This window comes from Macrotis lagotis, chromosome 8 (genome assembly GCF_037893015.1).
Source record: "Macrotis lagotis isolate mMagLag1 chromosome 8, bilby.v1.9.chrom.fasta, whole genome shotgun sequence".
Lineage (NCBI taxonomy): Eukaryota > Metazoa > Chordata > Mammalia > Peramelemorphia > Peramelidae > Macrotis > Macrotis lagotis.
In genome coordinates, this window is record NC_133665.1 from 66,357,647 (window position 1) to 66,380,331 (window position 22,685).

At 34.4% G+C, this 22,685-nt stretch overlaps 1 protein-coding gene across 12 annotated transcripts in view; it reads right to left on the bottom strand.

Moving 5' to 3' along the window:
* RFX3 (regulatory factor X3) overlaps positions 1-22,685 on the bottom strand; it is a 358,977-nt gene that overhangs the window by 15,376 nt on the left and 320,916 nt on the right. For all 12 annotated transcript variants that reach the window (XM_074197449.1, XM_074197448.1, XM_074197442.1 and 9 more), the window contains 3 exons: positions 20,060-20,209; positions 15,520-15,728; positions 7,722-7,875 (listed from right to left, as the gene is read on the bottom strand). In XM_074197449.1, coding sequence (XP_074053550.1) covers positions 7,722-7,875; positions 15,520-15,728; positions 20,060-20,209 — 513 coding nt within the window. The remainder of the gene's footprint in view (positions 1-7,721; positions 7,876-15,519; positions 15,729-20,059; positions 20,210-22,685) is intronic.

Sequence of the window (22,685 nt, forward strand, 5' to 3'; positions counted from 1 at the left end):
AATCAATGAATTAATCAACAAGCACTTACCACATGCACCGTGCTAAGAGTTGGAGTCAATTTTCCATCTACTATATGGGCTATAGATTTTCCTTTCTGCTTCTGATGGGCACAGTCCATCCACAGGGGACCTATCTATTTCTGCCCTCTAGGTGCCTTATTTCTCTAAGGGCAGACACAGTTAATGCACAGCCTCTTAACTGATGGGCAACTGGAGGTTTAACACCAATTAGGACCTCCCTTTGTTTACTAGTACATACTTTTAGGCCATAGTTTCTCCATCCCTCTGAGAGGATGCTGAGGCACAGAGCCAATGGTTTAGAAAAGCAAGGTGTAGGAAACAAACAAGACCCTAGCACCGAGATACTACAGGAATATATGTTCTATGACCCTGGACATTGCTACACAGGTCCCTCTCTGAAAGACAAGAGAAGCAAAGAGTGGAATAAAAAGCAATGAGAAATATAAAAAATTCACAAAATTAACAGAATTCATCTGAAGATCTTGGTTTATATATATTTTAAACAGAGCTGGTACATTTAAGGGTCATTTGAATTATGTTCCATACTCATCAGTAGTCATGACTACTTATGTAACGTGCAGCATTCCAAAGAGACACATGGTAAAGTACTTCACTGATTTGTTTAATACACTGACTTCTGATTTGGTTTCCATGTCCCATTCTACTACAAAGTAGCTGTGAGGCTATAGTTAAAGTTACCTTACTTTTCCTCCCTGGGTCTCAATTTCCTCACCTGTAAAATAAGGGAATGAAAGGACAAGTGCTTCAAGGACCTATTCAGCTATGAAGAGTGAAGAGTCTCAGTCTCTCTCTCTCTCTCTCTCTCTCTCTCTCTCTCTCTCTCTCTCTCTATATATCATGTTTCTCAGGGAAATCCCCACCTATATATGTTCTATTAAGTTCCACATCATAATTTATATTCAAATTCCTAGAATTTATAGTAATACAGGGAAGGGAAGCAGATAAAACAAAAATAATGAAAAACTGAAAAATAATTTCTATTTGGCCACAGATGGCTGTGGAGGTGGTAAAGGGTGTGACCCTTTTACTCTATGGTAGTAGATTTACCTTCCAAAGTGGTTTTTTTTTTTTTAGGTTTTTGCAAGGCAATAGGGTTAAGTGGCTTGCCTAAGGCCATACAGCTAGGAAATTATTAAGTGACTGAGGCTGCATTTGAACTCAGGTACTCCTGACTCCAGGGCCTGCAGGGCCTGCAGTTGCTCTATCTACTACTTTGCTCCTAAAGTGTTTTGCTTAAATTAATATTCAAATGAGTTTCCTATTTCAAATTAATTTGTACATACTGACCAAATAGAATGGGAAGACAGCTTGTTTTAGAGGAAAAAAGCCATTTTAGAAAAAAAATGTGGGTAGTTCAATCCATAGTTTTACTCTGTGCTGTAGGGGAAGCAGAGAAGCCACATGATCGTAGAACTGGATTTCTAAAATTAAACTATTTTCAGAGATAACTTTCGAACATGATAAATCTGGTGAGGATACCAGCTATTTGTGTTATTTGTCTCTGGCACAGGTTTCTCATTGTTTCAATACTATCATAAAGTCTAAGCTAGCTTTCTTTGCAAATTGGTAAGGATGGGCTTTGGGGAAGAGTGGGAATTATTCAGAAATGAATCTGAATTTTATATATATTCACAGTCACAATTCATTCAATGTAGCAATTATGAAGCAGTTAGTCTGTACTAAACTAAGTATTGTTCCATATGCAATTCTTAGTATGATTCTTGACTACAGTGAACTAACAGCCATTGGACCATTTCTCTTCAGATCTGGTTTTACTTGAAAAATACAACCTTATCGAACATATTTCAACTAAATGAATAGTTTTTGTTCAATGGATTTTTATTCAAGAAGCCCATCTATTTCTTTGTGATCACTTTTATTGCAATTTTTAGCTTTTATGGATTTTTGCCCCTTTCAAAATGGCTACACTTATGAAAATGCCCTGGTTTCATTAATTTTATTTCTTGCTCTGAAATAAATGGCAAAGTTTTGCAGACTTGCTCAACTATCATTTAATATGACTGAACTGAACCTTCTTTTCTTATATGATAGGTTACACTTAACCTTAGCATTCTGTAATTTTTCTATTAGAATATTGATTTCTACACTGATTCTCAAGGTTTACATAACAAACATATAACTTCAGAGCAAGACATCTTGCATCATCTGCCTCACTCCTCATCTTTTAGAGATGAGTAACTGTGGTCCAGAGAGATTAAGTGACTTGCTTAAGCTTGTTGGTGAGAGGAGTGAGACTAGAACCCAGGTGTCCTGAGTTAGTTTAGTCTTTTACATGTGAAGTAGCAATTGGACTTTTCAATTTCATCTCGACTCAATAGATCTATATTCTGACTCTCTATCATCTATCTTCCATCCATTAACATCTATTTATTTATCTATGTGATTTGTATGGGGCACTGAAACAATAAATGACTTCCCAATGATCACACAAATGGCATATATCAGAAAGGGAACTTGAATTAAGTCTTCCTTAGTTGAAGATATCAGTGATCAATTAAAATTTAAAAAAATATTGAGCAACACAATAAAAGAAAAATAAACATTGAGAAAATAATAGTTATATATAATATAAATAAAACCTTGACATCTAAAATTTATAAGAAACAATTAGCCTTGCTCCAAAGAAATATTTCCTAGAAGTTAGAGCTATCCAAAAGGAATGAACTACTCAGAAGATTGGGTGTTCCCTGGCTCTTGGTGGGCTTCAAGCAGAAGCTGGATAGCCAATTATTAGATATGTTGTCTTAAGAATTCTTTGATTGGACTAGAGGAATGATGGAGTATCTTCCAATTTTAATCTAATCCTGTAATTACTGATTCTAAGAGATGCTCTCTATCTACTATGCCATGATGCCAACATATGACTTCAATGTAATATCACAGAACTACTAAAAACTTGGCTTAATTGATGCAAATATAGATAACTTCCATCACATATTTTCCCAAGGTAACCATGACTTTAAATGTAGTATTCTTAAATGTCTATGTGATTTTTCAGGTATGTTTTCCTGTTTTTTTTATGTGTAGAAATAAATGTTTTTATATGCCAGGAAACATTTATATAGAGTGTTTAAAGAAGCAGAAAGTTCAAAAAATGATAATTTTTTCTGTTCTTCTTAAAAAAAGACAAAGAGAATCAACAGCAAAAACAATCAGCTTCCAGGGATTTATTTTTCAAAAAACAACTTCCAGGGCATATTATAGAGTCAGTATAGATTCAGCTCAGTTTTTCATACCTCCTATGTGATTAGTGCTGCAAAATAATAGCTAGTGTTCATAATTATAACCCTGAGGCCTTGCAAAACCAAGAAGTGACTTTTAATTCCTTAAAAAAGATTAAATTGTGTTCAATATAGTTTTGTATTAAGTAGAGTTCACAAGTGCTATTTTAAAAATTGGCAACATATATGTGTCGTAATACTCAAATATACACAATACCACAATTACGGATAAGAGGGATTATTTTTAATGGCTGAAATGAAAGGAGTTTTTTTTTTAAATCATTGTTTCCCCTTCTGCTTTATATGCAATAACCATTTTTGCTTTGCATTCAGCAAAAGATTGCAAAAAAAGTGAGCAAAAGCTCACTTCAGGAGAAACATGAAATCTATGCATCATTCAAAAGAAAATCTTTTGGTTCAATTTTGAAAGCATGCTGAATAAATAATATATATGTCATCACACTGTTAAACAGTATATCTTTGACTTGTTTAACAGGTGTGCAGAGAGATGTAACTTAGTATATTTTAACCCAACTTTTAAAAAATTTTTACCATTACCAGGAGGCAACTGGGCACCTATACAAAATGTAAACCAAAATAAAAATGGAATAAAATCTAACAGTAAACAAATTTTAACTCATCTACTTTCCTCCTTATGATAACCCCCCACCAAGAATTTTAGCTTCTCAGATACTTTAAAAAGTTATATATATGTACACACTCACACACACACACACACACACACACACACACATATGTATATGCACATATTTGACAGGCAGTCATATAGAAGAATACTTCTCTTGAGCTTATAAGGCTACTTCTAGCTTAGGGGCCTCACAATATAGTGGTTTCCATTTCCATTGCAGAAAATAAAGGCGTAACCAGGATACAGAAATAGGCATATTTATGTGTATAATTGTTTTCTACAAAGGAAACACACAGGTTTATGTGGACATGTGCCAATTGTCTTAGTAAGGCTAAAACTGAATAGATAGCCTAGACATGATTGAGGAGATAGAATGATCTTAAAAAGAAAAAAAAATACCATAATTTAAGATTTAAAATTAGTAATGTTGATTAAATTTATTTCTGAAAAACCTCAACACTTAAACAATGACCTATCAACATAATTATTTGAAAACTTTTTTAAAAGGTCAAAGTGTTAAAGAATGCTAACACATTTTTTATATCTCCTTAGAATAACTACATCAGCTCTGCCTAAATGCAGAATGGTGAGGCACTTGAGCAAATATTTTCATTTAGATCATAATACAAAAACATGCTTTCAGGAGAAATCTTCTTTAAATTTTTTCCATATGATTAAACAGTAAAAAATCATAGGTTAGAATCAAAGTAGAAAATGTATTATCAAAAAATTTTGTTGTAAAAAACTAATCTGGTAAAAACTAGGAGAAATCAGAGAAAAGGAAATAAAAAGAATCAAGTCTTCCACAGAAAAATTCTGACTTTCAGTGTGTTAAGAGTTTAGTCTTAGGAGCACCCATTCTGACTGCAAGGGGGCAAGAGAAGTTATTGATATAACCAAATAAAGTAGTGAGCTTTAGAGATAACAATTAATACTTTGAACTGAAGTGAATGGATTCCTAAACTGACTATAATAATAGACGAACCATGACAAAAGGTGTTTTCACAACATATCCAATAGCAGCTTTACTTAAGGAAAAAAAAACTAGGGATAATAAATGAAAGTATATCTTTGAGGAACCAGAAACCACTCATAAAAAAAAATTTGTGGAAGTCAAAATATATGGATCTATTCCACAGCAATAAAAATGTGCAAGGTACTATGATAGATCTGGGAAGGAGGAATAAAATTTAATAAAATAATCTCTGACCTCAAGGAACTTACATTATAGTGAAGATATAACTTGACTTGAGTAGTGAACACTGAAGGAAAACAAATGTTCTGAAAGTCAAAGATGAGGAGAAAGTACATTCCAGAAATAGGGGACAGCTTGAATAAATAAACAGAAACAGTGGAACATCATATTTAGGTGATGGGTTTGGCTGAAGCAGAGAGTGTATGGTAATGATATGGAAATGAATGGTAATAATATGAACTAAGTATGGAAAGGAAGGTTTGTATCTGACATAACTCTATTATTATCATCATCATTAATTCTGGAAAGAGACATCATTATTCTTGGTAGGATGTAACATATTACCAACAATGACTTTTAGATAGTTATCACCCAAAAGATGGGCCAGATCCTAAAGGAGATGGATAAACAATAGTTGGACAAACTTGGTGTTGTACTGATAGCTTCAAGATATTAAATGAATGAAAGGAAGGAATCTAGTACATGGTAGAGGATCTCTATGGCAGTTTTGTGAAAAGATATAATTTAAAAATTGGACAAAATGTGGAGTCATGACTGGATTGTGATCTGAATTGAGTAAAAGCCCAAACCAACAGAATCAGAGTATTAATTAGAGAGTAGAATAATGGTCTAGATATAAAATTCTGCAAAATAAAATCCTTAAAACATCACTCATGTGCAAAGAAACTCTGTCCTCTGGAGACAACAATAGCAACAAGGACTGAACTCAGAGCTGTTCCTAAATCAAGTAGACCTGATGGTAAAAGGGATAAAGACATAAAAGTTACAAATAATACATAAGATAACAACCATTGGCAATAATGGTCACCTAAACCAGAGAGAACTGAATAAACTTTAAGACAGGTCCAACTATTTAACTATATGCTACTTGGAATTATACTTTTAGGATGGCTAGAATGCTTTTACTAGTACTCTATGAATTCCAAAGAAGGGAATGCAAAAGTCAATTTTTTTTCATGATTTAGTTTTCAAGGAGGCCTGATTGGAAAGGTGTGGGAAAAACTAGGAAACAGTGGCTCACTTATATTTTCTCCCCTGTTCCCCTTCTCCCTCCCTTTTCCTCATTAGATAGGCAATTTAGAACTAGAAAAATGACCAGGAGGTAAACAGGAGTGTAAGGCATCAGTTGTCTGTGATGAGGCTTGGGATGTCAAATTAGCCTTAATTGGACCCTTGGGTGGGGTAAGAGGTGAGACTAGATAGTTTAGGGGTCTTTCTTGCATGCAGGTCAATTCTATAGCAAGAAATTTAAAATCATGAGGAATCTGCAGTTCTTTGATTTCACAAGAGACATTTCATGTTGAATTTTCTCATATTCTAAGTTTTACTTATGTCTCTGCCTCCAATAACAATCTGGTAAAGCATCACAAATTGTACTGGCATACATAAATGTAACAATGGTATAGTCAGTATTGAAACTGTAGTCCCATTTGGTTCTCACCACCTAATGCTGGCTGCACAAACATCCTTGGAAGCTGCTAACTCTTCATAATATGTAAGTTCCTTATTCCCACTCTCTATTTCCCTTAGAGGTATAAGGAAAAGCAAGGATCTCTCATCAGGCTCATTTACACAGCACTAATGAGAATCCCTGTTATCGTTATATCCTATTCATCTTATTAAAGAATTCCATCAGGATTTGATGTGGTTGGTCATTGTATCAAGCACACTAAAGGGCATGCCAATTTTGGAAGGTGTAGGTGAGCCTGGCATCAGAATTTTCTTATATTTGGATACCTTGATACCAGGAAATGGAAAAAAAATAACTGAAAACAGAGCAGGTGGGAAAGGCAAAAAAAACTAAGAGAATTTCAAAGATGGTGTTGGTTCATAACAACTACAGTGTTTCTTGTCTAGTTGTTTGCACACAAATTTGTCACTCTTTGGGTAAAATTCCTTTGGAGAAAAGTCCAAAAGTACATAATTTTGGAGAGGAAAAAGTAATATAAATGTAGTGTCTTTAGTGCACCAAAATTTTTTATCTTTATTTTATGGAAGCTATAATAATTGAGATAAGTGCTTTAAAACATAGTTATTTTAAGTCATTAAAATAGGGAAAATTCTCTAATTTTATTTATTTTAACTTAGTAATATGGACAGAGCATATAGCATAAAAATGTTACCTTTACTTAATATAACTCAAGTAGTTTATAATATTGTTTATCTAGAAAGTTATACAGTTTTTCCCAAGGAAAGTATATCAGCCACCATTTTGTTATTTGTCTCCTTTAGATTACCCTAAATGATCCACGTTATTATCAACTAACAATTTTTGCTCAGAAAATTGCTGATGAAGAGATATTTTAATTGTTTTGAAGATATTTTGATGAAAGGAATTATTTATTCTATTTTGTCCTCAGCATGATAAAAATACCTTTTGTTCTTTGGCACCAAGAAAGGTAGATTTTATTTGTTTCACCTCTTTAAGCCTTGGGTGATTATTATATTTCCTAAAACATATGCCCTTCTTAGTTTCATCCCCCCACACCCCCAAAAACATTTTCATTTAGTCATTCTAGATATTGAGCATCCCTAATGTATAACAGGGTAGAACTCTTCTGATCTCTCTTACCTCACCCATGACAGCTATAGGTGTCTCTCCCGTTGCCTGAGCAACACGATGTTCTACTAAGTAAAACATATACTCATCGTAGAGCAGACGGATCAGATGGAACGAGCCAAAGCTAGCAGCACTGCGCAAGGTGAGGTCCCGAATAACCATTGAACTGTTCCAAAAGAAAAGATACATAGGCAACCATGTTATAGGTGGCCACAGTAGCAGTTAACATGCATAACCCATTGATAGTAGAAATCTAAATAGACTCTGTGATTGGTGGTCTTTCAGGTGACAAGGGAAGTTATTACTGAAAAGTATGACTGGCTCAGACAGTATGACTAAGGGTGCTAACATAACCATCGTTAATGGTTCAGTTCTTACACTGGCCATATTACACAGAAAAAAGGACTGTGCAATGGCTTCACATGTCACTCTAAATATGAAGTGAATGATGACAGTATGAAAGGCTCTCTAGTATGAAGAAAGATCACTAGATTTAGAGCCAGAAAATAGATTTAAATTCTGGACCTCTTACTCTTAGGATGACCTTGAGCAAATTACTTAAACATTCTAAGTTTCTTCATCCATAATAAATTGGAGGTGAAATAGATAATTTCTAAGGCTCCTTTCAAATTCTAGTTTCTATGATCATACTATCTTACTCTAACTAGGTAACATGGTGTATTATTATCACATCTTCTCAGAATTAAAGTCAATTATTTTGAGAAATGAAGAAACACCCAAACATTGTATTTACTTTAGTTTGCATCTATCTTGATTAAAAAATTAAAAAAAAAGAGCCAAGCTTATTGGCTTTAGAGAAGAGCTGGTAATTATAAGATCACTGGATGTAGTAGAATCATCTACTTCAACTTTCTCATTCTACAAATAAGAAAAAAAAATGCCCAGAAAATAGAAGTGATTTGGCAAAGTCACATAGCCTTTTAAGTAAAAGAGATGGGAATTTGAAAATGGAACTTTTTACTCCAATTCACTGTTTTTGGATTCTAATCCATATTCAGAAGTACAAATTCACTTAAAATAGTGTGATAAACAGGACTGTTTTGCCCTCTTTATTTCACATATTCAGACATCTTCTTCCTCTATCTTCTCCTTCATCCCTGTGATACATGAAGAAATGGCTCTTCTTCTTGCAAGGTAAATCCTCCTACACAAACAAATATTCCTTACTGTCTTTTCCAGAATATTCTCCCACCTCATTCCCTTACATTATTTTGTACCCATCCTCTCTCTAATTTTCAGTCTCTCTCCCAATTTCTCCTTATGGCTCTTTCCCTTTTTTAAAGAACAAAACAAAATAAAGCAGCAACCTCATTTGATCCAACCATCCGTATTAGTTATTGTCCTGTAGCTCTCTTACTTTTCTTGCCCAAACTCTTGGGAGAAGGCTCTCTACACAAGAAGCCTTTATTTTCTCACGTTCTTGTAAACCCTCTGCAATTAGGCTTCTGATTTCATCATCCAACTGAAACCACCCTCTCCTAAGTTACCAACTGACTAATCTTCCTAGTTAAATCTAATAGCACTTTCTCAGTTCTCATCTTCACCAATCTTTCAGCAAACTTTGATATTCTTGATGATATTATTATCTAGATTTTTATGACATTAAACTTTCTTTGTTCCCCATCTGTTTGATAATACTTCTCAACCTCTTTTGCTGGATCTTCATCCAGACCACACCTACTAACTAGTTTCAACCTTCCCCCCCCTTTTTTTCTTCTTCTTTTCCTTCTATACTTTTTGTTTATGTTTTTGTTTTTTTTCAAGACATTGGGGTTAAATGGCTTGCCCAAGGCCACACAGCTAGGTAATTATTAAGTGTCTGAGGCTGAATTTGAACTAAGCTACTCCTGACTCCAGGGCCGGTGCTCTATCCACTGCGCCACCTAGCCACCTAGTCATCCCCCCCCCCCCATACCATCTTACAATCATATCAGCAGATTCCTTGGATTCAATGATCACATATATACAGATAATTCTAATCTCTATCTTGACCTCTACTTTTCCAATTGCCTTTCAGACATTTAAACAGAATATTCTGTAAGCATCTCAAACACAACATGCCCCAAATAGACTGCACTTATCTTTATTCCCCCAACTTTCTCTACTACCCACCTTTCCTATTAAAGGTCAAGAGTTCCACCATTCTCCCAATCATTCAAGTTTGCAACCTCACTATCAAACTTGACTTCTCACTATCTTTTTCCCCTTCACCTCCCCTGTGTGCAATCTGTGAACAACCCTTCACTACACTCACATAGCCACCACAGTGGTGCAGGCCCTCCTCACTTCACCCCTGGATAATTGCAATAGCTTGTTGGTCTGTCTCTCCCCACTCTAATCTTTCCTTTACTCAAATGCTAAGGTTATTTTCTTAAAGTACAAGTTGTACAAGTCTGATCATCTCTCTGCCCTTCTCAGTGAACTCCAGAGCTCCCTATTACCTTCAAGATCAAATAGAAAGTCCTCTGTTTGGCATTTATAACAAGCCTTTACAATCTTTACAGTCATTCCTACCTTCCCAAACATTTTATACTTACATCCTTTCAAGAATACCATAATTCAGCTACAGTGGTCTTTTTGATGTTCCTTGAATTTATATAACATTCTATTTAATGATTCCAGAATCATCAAATCTTTCCCAGAATGCACTGTCTTATCATTATCACTTCTCTTCTAGATTTTCCAGTTTCCTTCAGTCTCAGCTCCAATCCCATTTTTTGCAAATCCTTTCCTGCTCTTACCCCTTCCCACTGCACCCTACCACATACTGTTGTTAGTAAACTTCTCTTTGAGATTATCTTCTATTTACTTGGTGTCTGTCTGTCTTTCTATGCACAAATGTCTTGTATGTGCTTATTTATTTACATGTTGTCTTTTCCATTATTATGTGGATTCCTTGAGTGCTTTTAATTTTTTTGTATGTCCAGCCCTTAACATATTGCCTAATACATTGTAAGAGCTTAATAAATGCATATGATTGACTGGGCATATGGAGCTTCTGAAAGATTCTAGCCCACCACTAGGGACTAGTTTAGGTTGTCTCAAGTTTTTGAGTAACTTCTCATCAAAGAAAAGTATAAAATAGGTTGGTTAATGCTGTAAAGCATCATTTTGATGCCAGACTTCATTAAGATGCTATTAGTGATTCCTTAGTCACATCAAATATATTTTCTTGTTTCTATAACTCTTAAAGGAGCTTTCTACAAAATAAAAAACCACAAATATATTTTTAGAATCAGTTCTTTCACATACATGTTAGTGAGTCCAGTCTTTAGAGTGTGTTTCTCCTCTATTAATTGACAATGCTGCAATCATGTAAATGACTATAGGGAAAATTGTTTAATACAATTGCAGATGCTATCAATTAGTTTTCTTCTGCTGTTACAGAAATCTCTTTATTAGGTCTTTTGTTAATTAAACATATTTTCAAAAATAATTAATATTACTTACATAAATAGGGAGAACCAAGTACTGAACTTTGCAGATAAGTGAAGAAATGATCTGATTGTCAAGTACATCTCTCTGAAGGTTTTATTTCATAATAATTCTCAAGCTTATAGTGACATTACTATCAAATATTTAGAGAAAGGTTCAAACAAAAAATCAACTGAAGCAAGGTGTTATTAGTGTTGTGTATTATGCTATTCTCTTCCTGGTGTGTGTCTGCCCTTAGTGTCAAGTATTAAATGACACAATTAGTAGTTTAATTGGAAACCTATTGTCTGGTTTTGTCTTGTATAAGATATATTGCAATATTGACTCCATTCAATTTCATGTTGCTAAGTTACTGTGTACTTGGCTCCTTTTTAGATGAAAGATGTAATTGTTAATTATTTTATAATGAATACGAAATATCTTTATGTATTTATCTTTTTTGCTCATAACATCTAAATTGGAATACACATATGAATGAATTGACCAATTTAGCACCATTCTTTCAATACCATCAAGCAGAAGCCACACCCTTCTCACATAGGGAGGTAAGAAAAGGTTACCTTTGTCCCCCTCAATGCTTGGATTCAGTTCAAAGAAATAATAATGGCTTTTAGGGAGTAAGTTGTAGGAAGATAAAGTCTTAGTCTTTACATCTATTTGGCTACTTTCCAAGAAATCATATCACAAAGGTTCAAAGCAATTCAATTTAATACCTGGAAGTGTCTACTTAGTCATGCTGAGGAAGATACATGGTGAAGCCAAAATGTGGACCTTGCTCTCAAAATATCTGGATGAATAGGTTGTTTTTGGCTTGTCTTGCTGACAACAGTGCCCTGCACTAGGAACTAAATGACCAAGGAAACACAAACATGGCAGAGAAACTACCAGATACTGCTCCATTCAAGCCAAGGAAAAACTATTTTGATTTTAAGGAACAGAAAAGTTTTAAGTATTAAATATTTATGAAATTGAACTGGCTCTATTTGGCACCAAAAAGCAAAACTAGGAACAAAGGATGAAAGTTGCAAAGAGGTAATATGAAGACTTTCTTTCCCAACAAAGAGAACTAGACAAAAGTGGAATGGGTTCCAATATGAATTCCATCATATTGAAAGCCTTTAAAGAAAGGCAGGATAATTATTTAGCAAGTATGTTATAGAAGAGATTCAGATATGAATAAGAAATCAAGTGGTTTGGTCATTTTTTTTGGGGGAGGGGAGTTTGATATACTTTCAAAATTTCCAAATTTGTAGTTGAAAGAGCTGGGTCCAAATCCTAATTCCTTAGCTCACTAGTTGTATGACTACAGGTGACCTTTTCCCAAACCCATCCAATTACTTAATTAATGCTTTATGTATGCTAGACATTAAGGACAAAAAAAGACATGCTAAAAAAGGTGGGATGTTTTCCCCATTCTAGCTTTAGAGATCTGGGGGCCATTGTATATGATGGTTATCAGAGAACTTTCACAGAATGTCAGAGTAAACTTCTTATATTCAGTTCTTTTCTGATGATCTGGGAATGTAATTTATTATCACAAGAGATATTCTTAAATTACAGAGAAAGGAAGGTTTGATTCAAAAAGCTCTAAGCCATTGACATTGTCCACCAGCAGGAGGCATATATCTGCTTGAATCAAACTCTCTTTTTTCAATGGCCACTAACTGTAAGCCTTCAAGTCTTTTTGAAATGGAAATAATAACAATAATCGTATCTAATAATAACAAGCCAATTATCTCCAACTCAGAGAGGAGAGAGGGCAGACAAGTGATGATCTATTGGGTTCTTATATCTGTAGAGAAAAAGAAATACAAGTAAGTAATTTTCTTTCCTTTTAAGATACCTGCAATAGATCTCTGTGGAGACTAAGCCTCCAGGGGTGTCACTAAAAGATACCAACTAAATATAGAAAAAAAAAACCCCAGAAAGGAATACAGTTGGTCTGATGTAAGAAAGCAGAAGGGGGGGGGGAAGACACCTTTGTTTTTTTCGAATGAAGAGGATTAATGTGACTTTAGTCTGAAGGTTTCGGAAGGAGAAAATTTAGTATGATTCCATTTCATCAATTATCCATGAAAAGCATTTCCTATCTATGTGGTTTTCTAGGGAAACAGGCAGATAGAAAAAAAGTAAATATCTAGCTCTAGAGAAATCAGGGAATATCTGAGATTTTTACATAAGAAAAATTTTACACAAATTTGAGATTACATAAGAAATAAAATTGCTATTGTATAGGCTTAAAGAAACCATTCCCTTCTAATCTTTCATATTATATATATATATATATATATATATATATATATATGTATATATATGTATGTATAGCAGGAAACAAATTTGCTGTCAATGAACTTTTCAATAATTAAATCAGATAGCTATGTTAAGACTTAATGAAGATCAAAATCAGATATAAAACTTTACAAAGTTTTTTCACATGGACAAGAGGAGTGCACACTAAATAAACCAACAAAATTCAGCCTAACAGGTTTTTCTTTTCAGTTTTCAACATTTATTTTTGTAAGACTTTGACTTCTAAAATTTCCTCTCTCCCACCCATCCCTTCCCCCTCCCCAAGTCAGCAAGCAATCTTATATAGGTTATAAATACAAATCATGTATAACAGTATTTTCAAGAATTAATCTACTGAATTAAAATAAAATCTAGAAGTATTTTTTTTCTGAAATTAAAGAGTTGTGATGTTTGATTAACATTGTATTGTATGAATTGTTACATAATTTTTACTTCAGCTAAACATTTAACATTAAGCTATGCTTCTAATCTCAACCAACTGAAAAAAGAAAAGCAATCCAAATTACATAATGTTTCTTAAGCACCTAAACAACATATATTCATGCAGAGTTCTTTGCTAGGTGATGAGTGAGAAACCAAGATAAAACGATTTGGTATCTGTTCTTTGGGAGTTTTTAAGTGAAGTTAACTTTCTTTAAAAGTTAAAACCATAAAGAAGATATCCCTGGTATAAGTTTTAATAAGCTGAGTGTATACACACACACACATACACACATACACATACCATGTGGGCATCTTATATATAATTATACATAGCATAATATACAATAAATATATTAAAATATGTAATATATGACATAATAGATATAATATATGTAACACATTATTACATATACATATATGCCTAATAAACACTTATACATCATTTCCCATTGCCTTTATTTTCTACCATTCTACAAATGATAGGGGCTCTGCAACTAATAGTTGTGATGATAATTCTGTATCAAGGTATTACACATCCTTTTTTTTTGTTTTGGTGGTATTCTATGTCAGTTTAAAGTTTTAAGGCTAAATTTTAAAAGAATTTTGAATACTTTTATTCATTCTCTAATTTTAAAAGAATGCCATAGTATAATTAAGTGAAGTATAATTAACTGTCCAGTAGAACAATTTAACAAAATAGCAAAAGCAATTTTGTTAAATAAATTAGCATTTTTAACTAAATTGTGTTAACTGAATTTGTTAACTAAATTAACTAAATAGCAAAAGCAAATTAATTTTTTAATGATTTAAGAAATATTCAAATATCATGTAGTTGGTGTGAATGATTGCATTTGGCAGACTAGCTGAGTCCTGGCAATTCATATTTGGAAAGTACTATTGACTGTTAGAAAAGTTATTTCATCCACTTACTTGATTAAATTGAAAAAAAAAATTGTCTTGAAGAAGATGCATTTTTCTACAAGAAACAATACGCTGCTACTAACAAATTTCATGCAACCCCATGAACTTGTTGCCTTGGGTTTAATTTCTTGAATATGGGCAGCTAGGTGGCACAGTGGCTAAAGTGCCGAACCTGGAATCAGGAAGATTCATCTTCCTGAATTTAAATTGGGCTTCAGACACTTCCTAGCTGTGTGACCCTGGGCACATCATTTAACCTCATTTGTCTCAATTTCTTCATCTGTAAAATTATGTGGAGAAGGAAAATGGCAAACCAATGCAGTATCTTTGCCAAGAAATCCCTAAATGAGGTAAAAAAGAATTGGATAGGACTGAAACAACTGAACAAACAGTAATCCCCCAAACTTAAGATCTAGTATCCCTAAAGATCGTAAAATTTAGAGTTTAAGAAACCTGTAGATATTGTCCAGTATGAATCTCTTGTTTTATATATGGATAAATTGAGGCCCTTGTCCATAATCAAGTAAAGTAGTAGAGCTATGATTCCAACCCTGATGCTATGACCACTAATCACACAAATAGTCTTTTCTTTCCCCATGCTTTTCTCTTCAATGGCATGCATATAGTAATTGTTAAATATAAAAAGATTTTTATGGACAATACTAATATGAGGACATAGCATAAGAATTTAAAATGATACCTGTAGAAAGACCATTTTAGTAGAAATTGTCGTGCAGCTTTTGGAAAACTGGGCCTCCCTTCATATGGTTTTAGTGCTTGCATCATGACATTATCAAGCCAGGCAGCCCACTGCTCCAAGGTGCTCTGTTGCTGAAGAGTCATCTTGAAGTCTGTTTCTAGTCTCTGAACCATGTTGTCATCACACTGGCATACCCAGGAAGCCTGCTCCTGTTACAGGACACAGAAAAGTTAAAGAAGCATATCTCAACACCTCTTCAATTAACATTAGCACATAAACTATATGCATGAGTGGAAAATTATAATGAAAGCTCAAAAAATTAAATGAATCAAGAGAAAGAGAAACAGCTTTTGCCAGTTGCTAAGGAAACTAATAATATTTGTCATTTTCAGGGGTCAATATTTCCTTTTCTCATTCTAATAAGTAAAAAAAATGATGAGCCATAGGAACTTGAGTGGTTTTACTTACATTGACTAATCTATATGAAGGATAAAAAATATTAAGCTTGATTATTTTTACTTTATTAATTTTAATTTTATGCTAACAGGTAAAATATTAAATCAGGACTTAATTTGATAAGATCTGTAGGAAATGAAAGAGTGTATAAAATATGTGCAACTGAATTGGCCAGAAGTGGTCCCTCATGAACAGAATGGAGGTACATTGACATGATTTTATGGAGAAGCATATGCCATATCTCTTTTATAGATCAAGAATGTAAATCCCAAGGGCTATCAAGGCAGCTCTGTTAATGCAAATTAATTCACAGAACTGAAAAATAAACAAAAAAAACCACTTGTCAGGGAATGTGGAGATGTAACTTGCCAAAAAAAAAGTCAACAATCCCATTTACAGAGTTCAGGTTATATAATTACAGAACTGATTGTGTCTATGAAACTTTATGTTCATCTATAGCAGTTAAGACTGGAGGGGAAATCCAGGCAATTTTCTCTTTCAACAATAATTTTTAATGGTGATGAAATGATCTATGATCTTTTCCAAGGATTATGTTGTGTCTTAAACATTTAACAATGATTTTTTTACAATTTGACCTAAAACAAATTAACCAAATGAAATATTGAATAGTCTTAAGAATCAGAAGAACAGGTCTTAGTACTTCTGTCATGGAATATTTGGAAGACCTTAAGCAAAAATCACTATTTAGGTCTGTTTCCTTATTTGTAAAATGAAAGGCTTTGATTTGTCACTTTAAGATCACTTCCAGTGCTAAAATTCCATAATTTCTATAGTAATTTCCAAATTTTTCAAACACAAAATTCTTTATGTAGTTAGAAGAGAAGATAACTGACTTCCCACCCCCACAACCATACACACCAAGAGTCCCAGAGTGACATCTACAATTCTCTCAATAAATATCCCCAACTACATCTGGTTATCAAAATGCATCACAGTCACAGTAGTACTATCAGACTTTCTTACATGCAATTTCAATGTCATTTGTAATGGGTACAAGCTAGGCTTTGTAGATCACATTTCTACTTTCCCTACTGAAAGAGAAGGTCAGTTCTGCATAGCATAACACACACCCTTACACCCACACACCATACACACAGAGGCAAGTATTAAATGAAAAATTTTTCATCAAAAGGGCAATGATTCATATAAAGAAATATTTAGGTGTCTCTTCTCTGCAAAACACTATGGTTAGGGGACACAAAGATGAATGCAACACAGACTGTGATGTCAATGATAATAGCTATAATTTATATAGCTCTTTAAGTTCTACAAAATGATTTGCATATGCTTACAGTCTACTTAGAAGACAATCTAAAAGGAAGAGATAGGAAGGTGTAGTGGAAAAGACATGGATCTATAGTCAGAGGACCTGAGTTTGAATTCTGTTTGCTACATGTAAGCATGAGCAGATCATTATCCTATCTGGACTTCAGTTTCATCATCTATAAAATGAGGGGGTCTGGAAATGGGCAGAAATAGCAGAGAAACTTGAAGGGTTATTATACCTTACTCTTTCCACCACCACACCCACTGGCCCCCTGTCACTTTGAACTTTATGGCAAATTCACTGCTTTTCCTGGGTCAGGATGCTAATGTGATGATAGTAGCTTGTCCCTCTGGTGATGCAGTCAAGAAGAGTTTGTGGTTCCAAACAATGCTTGCAATCCCATAATACTCAAACCTATGTCTCAAGCCTGCTGGGAAGGGGGAATGGCAAGTAAATATCACTAGCATAAATGTGGAGTAATGGCAGAAGTCCTAGTAAATAGGAAATGATGGTGGCATGGTGGTGGGGTGTTGATAAAGAAAATGACTATTAGACCAAGCAACATTTTTTTTTTTTAAGATTAGATTTCCCTATCTCATTCAGGCTAGAAGTACAGTAGCTACTCATGGGCCTGATTCTACTGCTGATCATCATGGAAGCCTTGACCTGCTCCATCTCTGATCCAGGGTGGTTTGCCCCTCTTTAGGCAGACTGGTAGTACTCTTCCAGCCTGCCGTGCCCTAAGCCTTGCCTAGGTGCTTATTGGACACCCAAATAGCTTGTCCTACTGCAAGTCAGACCACTCAAGTTCAGTAATCAATCATCTGGGGTTTATAAAAGTGTCACAATGACAGCCTTGGGGTACACTCAAAGCAAGCCAATTGAAGCCACCAGTGAAAGTGGCTCATTTTAATGTCTCTTGTGACTTGTTCCCCCAAATTTTGATTTGTTGTTGAATTCTTAGTGATTCTAGAGAGATCTTTGTCTGTCTGTCTGTCTGCCTGCTGCCTCTCTCTCTCTCTCTCTCTCCCCTTTTCTTTTAGATGGATCTCCAAGTATAATGTAGCTTATTTGATGACCACTGATAGTAAAACTACAATTCCATTCATGATGGTCTTCAATAATAAGAACTAAGCATATTGATAGATATAATTCTATTGGTCTGGATCAGGGATCTCATTGAAACCTTGAGGAAAATTCTTAATCAAAGTACACAGCAGTTCCTCTATAATTTAAGTTTTAGAGGGCTGCCTACCAGCACTGGGACTTAGGTGACTTGCTCAGAGTTTCAGGACCAATATTTGTAAGAAATAGGTTTTGAATCCAGAACCTCGTGATTATTGTCTACCTGCTATACTATGCTGCCTTTCATATAGATATGTCTACATCTATGGCTACCTGTCTTCAGAATAAAGACAGAAGCTTTTTTCAGCATAATGACTAGTAAATCATCAATTAATATTATATTTAATGATATGAGGGCAGCTAGGTGATACAGTGGATAAAGTTCCTGACCTGGAGTCAGGAAGATTCATTTTTCTGAATTTAAATCTGCCCTTGAATATTTCCTAGGTCTGTGAATCTGGGCAAGTCACATAATCCTGTTTGCTTCACTTCCTCAACTGTAAAATGAGGGAGAAGGAAATGGCAAACCACTCTAGTATCTTTGTCAAGAAAATCCTGAGTGGGGTTATGAAGAGTTGGATGTAACTGAAAGGATTAAACAATAACAAAAATACCATGAGATATTTTTGAACTGAAATTGCTCTTTTTTCTTAGAAAATTTCTAAAAGTATATGAGGCATGCTTTTTTGAGTTAAAAAATAGAAATGGATAAGGCAAGATAGAAAATCTGTTGTGCTTTTCATTAGCATATATTCATAAAAGAAATAAGTATAAATAAATTAGAATATAGATTTAGAAACAAGGAGTTTTTATTATCACTAAAATTAGTCAAATTCTATTCAAATACAGAGAGTGATTGATCTTAGAAGTCTTACATTAGACATCTGTCCTTCAAAGATAGTACATGTAGTAGTAGGAAGAGATTAAAAAAGCTTGGATCTGAACATCTGCAAAGGATCACTTGAATTCTATTAACTTACTGACTCCCAAAGTGAACCTAATCCATCTATTAATGTTTGTCTGAGTTGAGAATTTAAATACATTTTGCTTATAACAATAACAATAGCAGTAACAGATAATCACTTCAAAGTTAAAAGCAAAATTTAGTTTAAAACTACTTGACCAGAATAAAACTGGAAAATCAAAATTTTCTTCCAACAGAACCATTATAGAATTTTGACTTACTTAACTGATATAATTGCATTCTGGTCACATCTACCAACATATCTTAAATATAAATTGTTAGCCTCAAAAAATAAATGTTCTTTTGGACTCCATATTAACAATCTTAGTTTTCTATTTTTTAAAGTGAGTTTTTCAAATAAATGTTTCTCTTCAAAAGTGAATTTTTTATCACTGTGGCAAAAATATGCTTTTAGAGGGGCTGTTAAAACAGTCAAGTATCTTTAAAGCATATCTTCCAATTTCATTCACTGGGAGACACAGGCCATGGTGAAATCATGATTTTTTTTCAGTTTAGTCAGGAAATCTGTGCAGAAGCTTGTTAGACCTAAAATAGAGATGAAATAAAGTTATGTCTGAGTGAAGTTTTTCCTTAGTGATGCCATGAATTTGTCCAGATGGAATGATGAAGATAAATTCTGTGCTCCAGATTAAGGACAAAACAAAAGATACTTCCTTAAAGAGATCATTCATAAAGTCATGGTTTACCTGGACATTAGCAAAATCAACACGGTTGAGGTCATTGAGCATCTGGTTGATTTGAGAAGTGTTCTGGAGTACGGCGCGAGCTGCCTGAGCCAGGTGATTAAGCGATGTGTATCTTCGCAGAGTCTGGGCAAAGGCACTTACAGCGGCAACCTGCAAAGAAACCCAGTTGACTGTGGATTTTTTTTATGGAAAAGAAATCACTGGAATAACTTTAATCTGCCTTGATTGTCAATTTCTTATGCTCATTTTGATATATTTTACATTCACCCTTGTAAAAGAACTCATTTGTGAATTATGGAATTTAAATTTCTAAGTCAGGTATAATTTCCTTAAGACTATAAAAAATGTTGGGGGCAGCTAGGTGGTGCAGTGGATAGAGCACCGGCCCTGGAGTCAGGAATACCTGAGTTCAAATCTGGCCTCAGACACTTAATAATTACCTAGCTGTGTGGCCTTGGGCAAGCCACTTAACCCCGTTGCCTTGCAAAAAAAAAAAAACCAACCCAAAAAAAAGACTATTAAAAAAGTAGTTTGAGGTCAAGACTCAAACAAGCTCCCACATTTTTTGACATAGAGCATTAATTAAACACTCTTGCCAGTAATCATGCATTATACTCTGGAAAAAAAAACTCATTTAATTTTCTTTGCTCTCTGAATCGCATTCAGATAGAAAGTGGACTATTAAGAATTTCCAACTTTTGTATTAACTCTACACAGAACAATTTTTTTTTAGGTATTTGCAAGCCAAAATGTGGTTAAGTGGCTTGCCCAAGGCCACACAGTTAAGTAATTATTAAGTGTCTGAGGCCGTATTTGAACTCAGGTACTCCTGACTCCTAGCCGCCCCCTATATACAGAACAACTTTTAAACAGATAAAAAAAGAGAAAATATTGTCAGAACGCTGCCTACCAGGTATATCCTTTTATCATATATTATTCTATAAAAATACAAGTAAGATAAGTAATCAAACTTTTATAGCTTTTTGGGGGTAGGGGTGGGAGGGAGAAGTTCTGTTACTACTGTTTTCCTGCAATGCCTTAAGCTGGCATGGAGAGCCTGGATTCTCCAAGGCTGTGCCAGAAATACAGAAGTGCTGGAATGTCATTCCCCAAACTGGTAGGCAGTTTGGTACCTGGTATAGCCCTCGTACAGTGGGATAAACACTGGCTTTGGAGTCAGAGAATGTGGGTTCAAATTTTATCTCTTTTTAATCTCCTTGGACCTCATTTGTAAAATGGGGGGGGAGTGAATATAATTTTTCTGAGCTCCCTTCCTCTAGATCTCTATGATCTAGATCAATTATCCTATGAAATATATGGGTCTGTGTCTTTTGGTTAAGGTACAGCAATAGATTAATAGCCATTAAGGAAATGTTTTGGCCAGAGCTCATGAAGACTGCATCAAGGTTTGAGGGGTTGTGATATAAATCTATGTGTGCCTATATTGATAAACATCACGGATCTTTTCAACTCACTGGAAATATACTTTTAATAACTTTTTCTAGACAATCAATTGGAACAAACACACTTAAAATGTAAATTTCTATAGAAAAGTCTAAAATGCCAACCATAATGCATTACACAAAACCCATATGAAACCGAGTATCTCAGGGAAATGTATTACATGTATAAAATCCATTGAAAACTCATATATTCAAAATATGAACAAAAATGTACATTGTAAGGACAGTGGCAAGAAGAGATGTACCAAAATATGAACCTCATTGAACATATGAACAGAGGGAACTGGATGGTATTTCCATTCCTTATATTTTTAAGATATCCTAAACAGAAGGCAATATTTAGGCTCTGTGGATATGTGACAATTAGTGACAATTGAGGGAGGTCAATTATATCTCTCACTGACCTTCAGTGACTTTTTCCTGTTTTTGCCCAAAATATGCTTGTCTCCTCAGCTCATAAACCCCACACTGTGCCAGATTCTCTACTTTATCTTCCTGCTATTTTTCTATGACTTTACCTTCACGACTAAAAGACTCCAGGGCCGGTGCTCTATCCACTGTGACACCTAGCTACCCTGACGACTAAAATTCTTGACCCCTTCTTTCCTTAACTTATTGAAATATGGCTCATTCCCTCCACTTCTACTGAAATTGCTTCCTTAAATATCACCAATGGCCTCTAAATCACTGAATCAAAAATCCTTTCTCTTCATTCCTCACTTTCTTGTTCCTTTTAATCTTTGTTTTGATCATCTAATTAATTAACAAGCATTTATTAAGGGCCTACTGAATACAAGACACTTTTCTGTATGCTGGGGACACAAATACAAAGTGAGACAATCCCTATTCTCAAGAAGTATACTTTTTTGGGGGTTTGGGGGTGGTATACACATGTTCACAGATAAGCTAAATCAGATATATACAAAATGACTATGAAGTAATTTCAGGCCATGAGTACTAATGACCGGGAGATTTAGGATCAGCCTCTTTAAGAAAGTGTCCCTTGAGTCTCTGACTTGAAGGGGTTTAGGTGCCCAAGAGGTCCAAGTAATAAGGGAGTGCTTTTCAGTACAGAGGACATAGACTTTGCAAAGGCTTAGAAGCAGAAGATAGAATGATGTACATGTAGAATGATTGGTACACAGATTAATGTGTTGTATTCC